The 12052-nt window shown below is 45.0% G+C and overlaps 1 protein-coding gene across 6 annotated transcripts in view; it reads left to right on the top strand.

Moving 5' to 3' along the window:
* Nucleotides 1–366: 366 nt before the first annotated feature.
* Nucleotides 367–12052, top strand: part of STAU2 (staufen double-stranded RNA binding protein 2) — a 220086-nt gene continuing 208400 nt past the window's right edge. The window contains exons 1-2 of one of the 6 annotated variants that reach the window (XM_039841873.1): nucleotides 367–388; nucleotides 7200–7265. In XM_039841873.1, coding sequence (XP_039697807.1) covers nucleotides 7248–7265 — 18 coding nt within the window. In that variant the 5' untranslated portion in view covers nucleotides 367–388; nucleotides 7200–7247. Of the gene's footprint in view, nucleotides 389–446; nucleotides 590–1214; nucleotides 1316–7199; nucleotides 7266–9731; nucleotides 9787–12052 lie in introns of those variants that run through there. The other 5 variants (XM_039841872.1, XM_039841871.1, XM_039841874.1 and 2 more) reach the window with 5 other exon arrangements.

Here is a 12052-nt window from a genome sequence, read left to right as displayed (position 1 = left end):
AAGCGATGGCTGAAATCACAGGCCTAGTGGACAACTGATTCTGAGAGAGTCCTGGGAATCGTAATGCTCATGGATACCTTTGTGAAAACACAGAATATTTCTATTTCTAGACTTCGTCAGATTATTTTTGGTGCTAGTTACTAAACGAAGTGTTGAATTTCACTGAGCTGAACTGGGTTAGAGTTTAACTGGGCCTCAGTAACACGTATCAAAACCAGAACGAATCAGGAAGTAATTCGAGTTTTCCGGCACTCTTGCCTCAATCTAGGATCTAGGGCACTGCTGTAAGATGGTCTTCATTTTTAGTTCTAAGGATCTCCTTATAATGTGACCAAAAGCTATTTTTGGTCAAGCAAGATGCCCGGCCACTGCCAACCTCGGACAGTAGGTGATTACTGAGCTACTGGTGTTTTCTGGGCGAGACAGTGGCACGAACCCCCTCCCTTCCTCCGCGCCTCCCTCCTCCCCTCAGTCTGGGAAGGTGCAGGATCCGCCAAACCGTGCATCGCACAGCGGCGGCCGGAGCAGACGCGGGATGGTCGCATGTCCCCAGCAGAGCAAGGCGGGGCAGCCGGAGAGCCTGGGGAAGGTGCGAGCAGGGAACCGGGCGCGGACCGCCCACTAGGAAGAGCAGAGGGTCAACTGTGTGTTTGGGGGGGTGGGGGGGGTGGGCTGCCGGGTGCAGGTGTGGAAGTGGCGGCCGCAGGCCCAGCCTCTGCGGCCCGGGGCGGAGCGCGGGGCCGGGGGCCACGGGCTGCGGACGCGGTGCGCTCCGCGTACCCTCGCCCGCCCTTGTCCCCAAGGCCTCTGGGAACGTCCCTCGCCCCGGGGCCCAGCCCGCCGGCGCCAGCACCGCGGCGGCCGCTGCTACGGGGACCGGGCGGCCGCCAGGGGGCGGGAGCGGCGCCGCGAACAATGGCCGCGCTCGGCCTCGGGCCGGCGGGGAGGACGCGAGGCAGGGCCGGGCGCGCGCCGGGGCGGGAGCGGGGCGCGGGGGCGCGGAGCGGGGCGCGCAGGAGCCGGGGCGCGGGCGCGGGAGCCGGGGCGCGGGCGCGGAGCCGCGGGAGCCGGGGCGCGGGCGCGAAGCGGGGGCGCGGGAGCCGGGGCGCGGAGCGGGGCGCGCGCGGCTGCGCAGGCGGGGGCGCGCGGCGCGGGCCCGGGAGGGCGCGGCGGGAGCGCCGGGGAGGCGGGCGGAGGCGGGGCGCGGGGAGCCCGAGGGGTGGAAGCCGGCGGTGGCGGCGGCGGCCGAGCGGGGTCAGTTCTCCGGAGTGTTTGCCAATGTTGGAGCCGTCTGCAAAGTGTCCCTGGCCAGAAGGTAAATACCCTGGCGGGGGGCGTCCGGGAGGCCCCGACTTCCGCCCCGCGGGCGGAGGAGACAGAGGGCGCTGGGGAGCCCTGCAGGTCCGCGGCGCGCGGCGAACCCCGAGGAGCGCGGCCCCCTCGCGGCCTCCCCTCCCCCGTGCCCCCCCCGTGGGCTCGCGCCTGGCGGGAGGGGGAGGGGAGGGCAGGGGGGCGGGGGGCCGGGGCCAGACGAGCCGCCGGGGAGGGGGGCGAATGAACGTGGGGTGTGGAGGGTGGACGACGCAGGCGTCGGGAGGAGTTTCAGACCGATATCATATATCCGCAACAAACCGCGGACATGGAACCCAACGAGCCGGAAGGTGGAAGGAAATAAAGAGGTGGAAGCCGGTCGCGCAAGCGGGCTGATTGAGGGAGGGAAGAGTGTATCGGAAGGGCCAGAGGAGCCGGGGGTCGGCGCGGTCTTTGGGGCACGTCACGCCATGCATTGGGGATGGGGGTATTATTCTGCATTAACGTAACAGCGGTGAAAGATCCTTAACCACGAACGGAAGGCAGGTGGGGCCGAGGGACGCACCATCCCGCGATTGCGCGCAAGTTCCGGCTGGTGTGGTCTCAACCAACCACCGTCGTGATTTAATACGAAGGGCTGGAGAAGAAAGATCCCGTCAGGCGAAGGAGCTGGGCGAATATATGATCAGGTTACAGAACTGACGAGCGGTCAGCATCCAGTCCTGGGGATCGTCCGGGCAGGGTGTTCTGAGGCATGTATATCAGGCTGGGGTTCTTAGGGAGGGCGTAGATACTGGCTCAGGGTTCTGAAAGTCCCTGGAAATATGTGGAATTTTAGTCAGAATAATTTTGAAGGTTTGGCCTGGCCCCCGCCCCCTCCGGAAAAAAAAAAAAACAAAACGGTTAAGAACTACTTGGATAGGCAAGGATCATTCAGTTGCGGGAATGTACTAAAGGATTTTAAAGTGGGTGGTTCCTGCGGGAAGGATAGAGATGATCTTTTAAAGGTATTTCACTGTTAGCCGAAAACCTTTATTTTTAATGTTTGATTTCACAATTTTGGCGCAGTTTTGCTAAGGACAATATATTCTCATTTGATGCATCCTTACGTTTTAAGAAAGCGTTCGTGAACAGTTGAAATGAAAATTGTGATGGGCAAGCAGGATAATAGTAACCTTGTGGGAGAAGGGATTGCAACATTTCTCCGAGAGGGTGTTTCTTCCCCGTCCTTGCTCTTAAGATGATTCAATAGTACTGTTAATTGAGCTGCAGTGGAAAAAAAATCTTATTAATAAAACCATCAAAACCAAGACATTCAGCATCTCGATTGTTTTGTAATAGGACAAGTTTGTCATTTTTCAGTTGTCTACATTGTACTGCAAACCAGAGATATCACATATCACTTGAATGGTAGATCTGCTGCATTTTGCAGCAGGCCTGTATTACATTCGTGAAGCACTTACGCCAAACTATGGGATGTGTATTCTTTTTTCCTTTCCCTACTATGGTTTCAACTCAAGTCTCCATTGCCATGTTTCATTACATGGCTGTGTTTGAAATTTATTTGTAAGTGATCATTAGTTGGTAGGATATCATGCATATTTCCTCACAAATTACTATTTTTTTTCCCTTAAAAACTCTTGTATTTGTAAACATGTTGCTGTATAATCCAAGTATGTATTGTTAACTTGAGATAGAATGCCATGGAATTTTTAAGTTTCAACTTTTAATTTGGAAATGATGTTCAGCTTACAGAAAAGTAGCGAGCGTAAAAATAATAGGAAGAACACTCATGTCACCTTTACTCAGACTCACTCGTTACTATTTTACCCATTTATCACTTGACTTCTCTCTATGACACATACGTTATTTTTTTTCCTGGACCATGAGTGTAGGTGTCATACGTTATGGCTCTTTATTCCTAATACTTTAGCATGGAAAACCATAAAACATGTACATTTCAGCTTACTTAGCTAGTCTGGAATGAAATTGTAGGAAAGAGGGGCTTAGCCTGGTTTTCAGCAAAGAATATCAAACATAACTAAGATGGTCACCCAACTTTTTTGTATATAAAACGGTACAGAAAGTGAGGCTGGGCACTTTTCCTGTTTTAGGATCAGGTTCTGGAAGAAATAACTGGCCTATATGTTCGTTTTTCTTTCTTTGTAGCTAATCTCTTTACTCCTATTACTCTGTCTCCTTTTGTGCTGGGTATCTGATCATTTATATGTACAGGTCATAATAAGAGAGAGAGAAAAATCTAGATAATCCCAAATTGAATTGTGTTAATATTAGACCAAATAGTTAGAAATATCCACAGCATGATCAAATCGTACGTAGATATATTTGTGTCTCTTCTAGATACTCAGGAAACTATTAGATGAGTATCTAGGATCCAGAATAATTATAATTTATATGTATATATGTATAATTGTTTGATTTTGAATAAATCCCCGAAGTTCTATATAGGAGCCTTGCCATTTTGTTGTCCTAGAGGTCAAGCCCTTTTTGACAAACATTTTAAGAAGTCAAGTCTTTATAATTTAACATGAAGGGAAGAGCGTAAAAGCAGCTTTTATTGGGTACCTACTTTTAAAAGAAATGAAAATGAAAAACATTTTAAACAGTTTTTAAGAACCCTGTGCATTTTTTAGAGTAAGGAGCTTTGAGTTGTTATTTAGTTTTGTTGTAGGTTGGAGTCTAAGAATGGGGATAGTAAATGTTTTTGCTTTTCATTTTGTCAAATAAGACATTTAAGTGCCTCTCAGTTGTGGAGTGGGCGCTGATATAAAATTTTATAGATTAATAATATTATTTTATAAAGCCATATTTAAGTGGTGAGGATGTTGTAGATTTATACACAGCTTTCAGTTTATTAGATGGGCATATCTAATTCATACTGAAAGCATTTCACATACATGTTGGACCTTTAATTCCTCACGGTCAGCAAGTCTCTAGTTATTGCCCTCTCTCTATAAACCGCCTGCCTGTTTTCATTTAGTAGCTTGGAATCTGAAACTGCATGTCTTAATGTGCCTGACTGGATATCACTGTAGGGCATTTTTGGGACATGTGGATAGGTTTCTCTAAAAGCACTCAGCTGTAATTGGAATGGACTTTAGCTGGAAACTTCTGATAGAGGAGGAAGAGGTGGATTTTATGAAGCCACAGGCAGTATAAAAACTTGCTCTGCATTTTATTGAGATACCTTGATATTTAATCAAATTGTTTTAAATAAAAGCATGTCTTTAAGGAAGAAACGAAGTGTTAAAGATCTGTGACACTGTGGGCAGTCTCAGTCGTCCATGGTATAGTTGTGAATTATAACTTTTATATAGATGTAAATCTAATATAACTCGTTTGTCAGAATAAGTTCAGAATGTTGTCTAGTTACCCCGAGTACTGTTATACATATTAATTTCATGTTTTAACTTATGCAGATCTTTATAATTATGAAGGAAGGGATTATGTAATACTTGAAATCATATGGTCAATTTTAAGCAAATAGGTCTTTCATTTTTGTTTCTGCATAAACTGCCTTTTGAATATCAGAAGATTAGAACTTTAAAAATTGTACTCTATCTTATTGTGCCTACTTCCCAGAATCAGTTACCAAACTAATGTTGAAGAAATACATACAGGTTTATAGATAAGCATTTGTAAGTTTTAGAGGTTTATATTAAAACAAAATGGGATTTCTCAAATTTGGTGAGTGCTTACTAAATGATGTTAAATTCTGGAAAGTAAGAGATGCTAAATCACTGACATGCTTTTGGTAGTTTATTTACATTTTAACTTCCAAGTGAATTGTTTTCAATTAAAAAATGAAAATTGGTTGAGTCTGGATTTTCAGTTATAGCTATTGTATTTTAATACTATTTAACTAATACCCCACTTTTTAATGATTTCATCTTTTGAATAAAATGTAAATTTTGAAGTTTTGTAATTAACCCCCTTCTAATTCTGATGTTACTCATTTGCTCATGTTGAGCAGGGAATTGATTTTTTTGGCCTGCCTAAATATGTTAATTAATACCTGAGGCACCATGGGATTCTGGAAGTCTAGACCTGAACTCATCTGTTTTCTTGTTGCGTAACAAATTACCCCAGAAATAAAGGGCTTCAAACAACAAACACTTATCATCTCAGTTTCCGAGGGTTAGAAATCTGGATGCAGCTATCCTGGGCGCCTGTGGCTCAGGGTCTCTTGCGAGGTTGCAGGTAAGCAGTCAGCAGGGCTGCCGCCTCATCTGAAAGCTCAACTGGGAGAGATCAGCTTCCAGGCGTGTTCACGTAGCTCTTGGTTACATTCAGTTCCTTAGCGGGTGCTGGACTGAAGGCCTCAGTTCTGGGCCACGTGGGCCTGTCTCAGTATGGGCAGATCACAGTATGGCAACTGGCTCCTCTCAGCAAACAGGCACGAGAACCGAGAGCAGGTTGACACCCGAGAAGCAAGTTCTGGTCCTTTCATGAGCCCGTCTCGAAAGTGGTATCTCATTATTTTTGTCGTTATCTATTTGCTAGAGGCTGCCCACCACAAGGACTTCAGTTTACTTTATAAAGATTAAAAAAGAAAAAAAAGAACAAAGCAAAGAACTCAGATACTCAGAGTAATTTACTAAGGCTCAAATCTCCTGAAGACCCTAGACTAAATCTTAAATTCACTGGTCCTTAGACCTTGTGTTGTTTCTATAACATATGATTTTCTTGGAAAATATAAATATTGATACAGATGCTGAGGTCACTATTGTAAGAAATATATTAAAAACTTTCAAAGTCATTTTGAATTGACCCCAGTTTGTCATCTTAAAAAAATGGCAGCCAAACATATATACATTTGTAATAGGCATACACGTGTGTGTACATATGTGTATGTGTGAATATAGTGTGTCTATATATACGTTTATGTCTGTGTATATATATTTGTCTGCGTGTATATATTTCTTAAGAACCTTCTCAGAGAAAGTTCAGCATTAAAATCTTATAACATAAAAATTTCTATACAAGTTATTAGATAACTTGCTGTATATCGAGACTGTTACTGCTTTCTAGATAATTTTGGGGGGTCTTACAAAATTAATTTTTAATGTAAACTTTTCCAATTACAAGATCCCATGATTATATGTTTATAAATTTGGGGTTTCCAGCCCTTCTTTGGTATCCATTTTTAAATTAAGTGTAGAAGAGATTGGACACATGAAAAGAAATGCAATCATGCGGACGAGGCCAGACCTAGAAGGAAACAAATCCAAATATAACCCGGGAATGTGTCAGGGTGGTGACTATGTTTTTGAAAATTTTATGTGAAATTTTCATGTGCATTCAGTTTTTATAATGGTGATACTAAAACCACAAACAAAAACGTCTAGCTAGCTAATCTTCCTGTATACTTTTTTCGTACCACCTGGGAGAATACGTGTGTGTTGCATCTCTGGGCTCATTTTATTTCACAGAATGGGGACAAAACTGTTTAAAACCTTATTGGAGGAAGGAGAATATTATTAAATATTAATCTGAAAGTTCCCACTTTTGCTGGAATTGTCTTAGAACTCTAGAACTAGAAGGGACTTTGTTCAGCCTGGATCTGCACTGTCCAGTGTGGTCACCACTGGCCACATGTGGTTATTCAATTTAAATTAACATCAAAGAAAATGAAAATTTACACTCTCGGTTGCATTAGCACATGTCAGGTGCTCGGTAGCCACATGTGGCTAGTCGTTGCTGCCTTGGACAGCACAGATGATAACATCTGTTTATCATCGTAGAAAGTTCTATGCTGATCTAGATCTGCTCCATTTTATATTTGACTTTGATTAAGGACATGTGTTTAAAGTGTTAATCATTGAGATCACTAAGTTGAATTTTATTTCTTCATTTTCATTTTCCAGTTTTTGGAGCCGTGAGGGATACAGCAGTTCGGTCAATATTGTTTTAACATGCTTCAAATAAATCAGGTGAGTTTGTGTTGAGGCCTGTCACACTTATAAGGTGCTTGGGCCGTAAAACGTGGACCATTTTCACTCAGCTTTTCTATAACCATAACCTGACCGCCGCTTTGTAGAGCATTTCCATGCTGTCTGTTCTCCACAGCGGATTGTGCGGGGTGGTGGTTTGAGGATTGTACCGATAGTCCTGAATGCCGATGACTTTCAGGAGCATTGAGCGGACAGAGCAGTTCGTCTGTTCTTTTTGAGGTCACATCCCCAGGACCTGTTGGTGTGTTCGCAGTGCTTACAGTCGTGATCTGTCTTCAGCAGGTGGCCGTTCTGCAGACTGAGAACATGTCTAGTGACAAATCTTGTGAAGTAGTTGTGCCAGTGTGTTAAAAAAACTTTCCTTTTCCAGGGCACTGGGAAAGGCAAGAAGGAAATGCTCTGCTAAATGCATTATAACGTAGACTACCTGAGACTTGCTGCGAGAAATATTTTTCTTAGGACTTGGCGTTTTCTCCAAGAACTTTATACAGTTAATCTTATCCTTTCTGAACTAATCAGGAATTGTATCATAACCATAATATTAGAAAATACTTTATTTCACATTTGCAAATCAAGAGAGATATTTAATTTGATTGTGAAATTTGATTGCAACAAGTAATGAATTTTGTTGCACGATTTGAGGAAGTGATACACGTTCCCTCCTGCCCTGCCCCATCCAGTTTACCTTGCTAGGAAACCTCCACTTCCTGTGCATCACGCACCATCTCTAAGCCAATGGTTCCTATTTAGACCTGGTCTAGACCTCTTTCGTGAAGGTCTAGAGTCACGAAACACTCACCAACCTCATCTCTCAACTCGGACGTCTTTATACATCCCGGAGTTAACGTGTGCCCAGGAGGTGATCGCAGTGTTTCAGTTATGCCAGGCTGTTTCGGTGCCTGGATGGGGCAGAGTCACTGTTCGCATGGACCTCTCTTCCTTGCCCCTGTGCTTGACTCACTGGACGCCCGGGCCTACTATCTGCTCTCAGAGTACCCTGCCTGCCCTTTTATGACATCCCGATATTTGCCATTATATTCAAACATGTAATTGTTGGTTTAACATCTGTTTATATGTTGACTGTATGTTTATACATGTTGTCAGGCGAATGCTCCATGAAGGCGGTGAGTGACTTGCTCGCATCCTGAAGTCCTAGACTAGTTCTTGCTGTGTATGGCGTTCATGAATCAGCTGAATGAGTGGATGAATGGTGCTAGGGTTGTCACTAACGTTAGGAGATCTCCATTCTTTTCAATAAGAAGCACATAATTGTGTTGTCGTTATGGATATTATATGATGCTTTCTTTACACAAAGGCAGTTAATGTAAAATCTCTCCCTTATGCAAAATTCTTTGATTTTTCTCCTGGCATTAGAAAATTTTCTTGTGCCACAGATACTGCCGTCATCAAAGACGTTGCTGATGCTGGCTTACAGGCATCTTCAAGTAGCACGTGATTAGTGCTCCCTGTACACTCCCAGCTGCGGTCCCATTGGATGCACTGATGGAGCTTTACGAGACGTGACTTGCTTGCTGTGTCGTAGTGCAAAGTTGCCGCTACGTGGCCGCAGGGTTACCGGCCGTTAATTGTATGGGGACGGCTAGAATAATCTGGTTCATATTCTGCCGAAGACAGATGGACATGATCATTCATTTTATGCCAGTCACCATCACTGAAAATTACGTTTACACTCTGCATGGCACACGCAGGTCCCTGTGCTCTGGCTAGAAATTGTGCACAGGGCCTGCAGGCATATACATACGTGCTATGCTGGTAACAGATATGTATTCGAAGACTCACTTCAGGAGTCTTTTGTTACCAAGTTTTATCCCCCAAAATGTTTAAGTCTGAGCGGAAATGTTACCCTAATTCGGAACGGTAGAAGTTAGCAAACTTCCTCTCCAGCCAAACCTAAAGTCACATCGAATTCTTCAACTTACCAGTGACTTTTATGTTTGCTTATTTCCGTGGTGGCTGCTCTCCCGTTAGAGAGAGGTTTCTTGAGATACACGTGGAAAGGTACGAAAAGGCGAGAGAAGCTGACACCCAGCTTGAAGCAGTTGAGATTTTTACTACATGTTTTCAGCACTTTAGGATTCGTACGAAATGTTTATTTGGGAGGTCATTTTGTTGTCTTAAAACGATCGAATGTTACTAGCAGATTCTTCCATGTGTGTTCCTAGAGCTCATTAAAACCTAGGCTGTCGACTGCTAAGTTATTTGCTATTTTACTTGATAGTAATCCTGCCTGGCATTATCAGGGCACGTGGGACCGTTCACGCCCCGGGACCGTGGGTGGCACTTCTGCCTCTGCATCGTGCTCCTCAGTTTCACTTTTGCCTTTTAAGACCATGTTTTATCCATGCGCAACTCATGTAGAAAAATTAGATGGTGCAAATAAGTAAAAATAAAAAAACCACAAATAATTCCATTGTTCTTTTACAGAGATTATCACTGCTAACATTTTGAGGTGTATACTTCTAGATTTTTTTCTATGCAGGTATGTTTTTCTGTGTGAATATATGTTATTTTAAAAAAACTGAGATTATACAACACTTAATATTCTGAAGTGGCCTAATAATAATCCGTAGTTCGGAAGTACTAAAATTTATTTACTCAAACCCTTATTGTTGGACAGATTTTATATTATAGTTAGTCCCATAGCAAGTTTTTTTTTAACATACATCTGTGTTCCTTTTTCCATTATTTTCTCATAATAAATGATTAGAAATAGAAATACTAGTCAAAAGGATATGTGGATTGTAAAGATGTTTGATGCATAAATACCAAAAATACAAAATTACATCTATTGGAATGCCTGTTTCCTTATGTCCTTGAAGATTTTTCAGTCTTGGCCAATCTGTCTGACAAAAGGTGTTATTTTAATTTGCATTTCTATGATTTGCTTATATTTGTTCTTCTGTGTTTTGTCTTTTGTGAATTGCTTGTATGTGTCCGCTGGCACATTTTCCTTCTTACTCATAAATAAGATTCTTTAGATTATATCCCCTTGAGGATTTCTGAGCTAGTATTTATAATCATTGCTTTATATTTTTTCATTCATTATTCAACAAATAACTAATGGGAACCTATGTAGGAGTTTGCTATAGTTTGGACCTTTCTTCCTGATGATTAATTATAAGCCCCTATGTAGAGGAAACCTGTTTTAGCATGAAGTTGTAGCAAATATGAATTTAGAAGGCGCACGTGCTGTGAAATGATATTTTAAAGTGAGTGGCTGACGTGGGAGAGTTTTGGGGGTTCGCTAGTGAGGCAGACTTGACAGGGTGGTGCTCCTGGGGTTTGGAGAGGCAGCTGCCGTGGGGAGAGGCCCCGGCCGGGATCAGCAGAGGTCTAAGTGGTCCCTCGGAAGAGGTTTGGTGGTAGACGCTGGGAGCATGGAAGCTCTAAGGCCTGCCTCCTGTGGGGCCAGGCGGAGCCAAGAGTTACACTGGGAGGGTAAGGTCGCCCCAAGATGCACCGTGAAGTGAGTCCGGGGAGCGACCCTCAGGAGACAGGCCGAGAGGGCAGGGGCTAATGGTCTCCGGCCTCACAGGCTGGTGGTGAGGAGGCGCAGAGAACAGAGGCAGAGCGCTGCTGGGCCCGGCCCTCTCGCTGCCGCCACGAGTGTTGGTAGCGATGTCGCCGTCGCCGTTGCTGCCTGGCCCTGGAGGTTGCTGGGAAAGGAGGCCGTGGGTTGGTCATGAGGTGAGCGGAGGTTTGGGGGATGAAGCACCTGGACGGGTCTCGAGCCCAGGTTAGCTGCAGGTGTCCTTGTCCTAGCCGTGGGCACCGGGCACGCTGTTCTTTTCTCTTAAAAGCCGCTGCTACTTGACTCTTATTTCTTTTATCGGTCTGGTTGTGGAGTAGGATCTATGATCTGTCCATCTCTCTTGAAGCCGTGGATAGGATGCAGCCTACAGTTAGAGGACTAATACAATAGTACATGCAGGGCGGTCAGCGTGTGTAAGAAGGGCTTCGGCGCTTTGGGCTTCGGCGCTTTGGGCTTTGGCCGTGCTGGTGTGGCGGGATCTGTCCTCTGCGTGGCCAGCTTCTTGCGGGGTCCCCAGTGATGGCCGCGTCCTGGTATTTACTGCATCGTGTCGTCCTCTCGCACGTTGTGTGGCCAGTAGCATGTGGCAGAAGTGCTGGGTCATTTCCAGGTGTAGCTTGTAAAAGACACTGTGGCTTCCGCCGCCTCCTTTCTCTTCCCCAGCGGCCTTCTCCCCCGTTGCTCACTCTGAGGGTAGGTAGCTGCCGTGTGAGTCGCCCTGCGGCGAGGCCCGCTGGCAAGAAATTGAGGCCTCTGGACAACAGTGTGGCTGAGCCTCCTTAGAAGCAGGTCTTCCAGCGCCTGTCAGGCTTCCAGCCCTAGACCACCGGCTCAGAAGCGAGGGCCAGTGACAGCTCGACTGCAGCCCCATGAGAGACCCTGAGCCAGAGCCACTATTTATTTTCTCTTCCTGCACTGGCCAGGACCTTCAGGACCCTTTTGAATAGGGCTAGTGAAAATAGACATCTCTGTCCAACCTCTCCATGGTTTTAGAGTGTTCAGTCTTTCACCAATGAGGCCAGTGTTAGTGAAGGAGGTGGACGCCTGTTATCACTCTGAGGAGCCTCACTGTTCTTCCTAGTTGGTGGAAGGTTTTTTTCCCTAACCAGGAATGGTTACTAGCTTAGCCAGATGATTTTTTTCTACATCGACTGAGATGATCATGTGATTTTTACTTTTTATTTTAATATGATGAATTATATTGATTGATTGA

This window comes from Pteropus medius, unplaced genomic scaffold, assembly GCF_902729225.1.
Source record: "Pteropus medius unplaced genomic scaffold, Ma_sr-lr_union100, whole genome shotgun sequence".
In the NCBI taxonomy this organism is placed as follows: domain Eukaryota; kingdom Metazoa; phylum Chordata; class Mammalia; order Chiroptera; family Pteropodidae; genus Pteropus; species Pteropus medius.
This window is presented reverse-complemented; position numbering and strand designations above follow the sequence as displayed.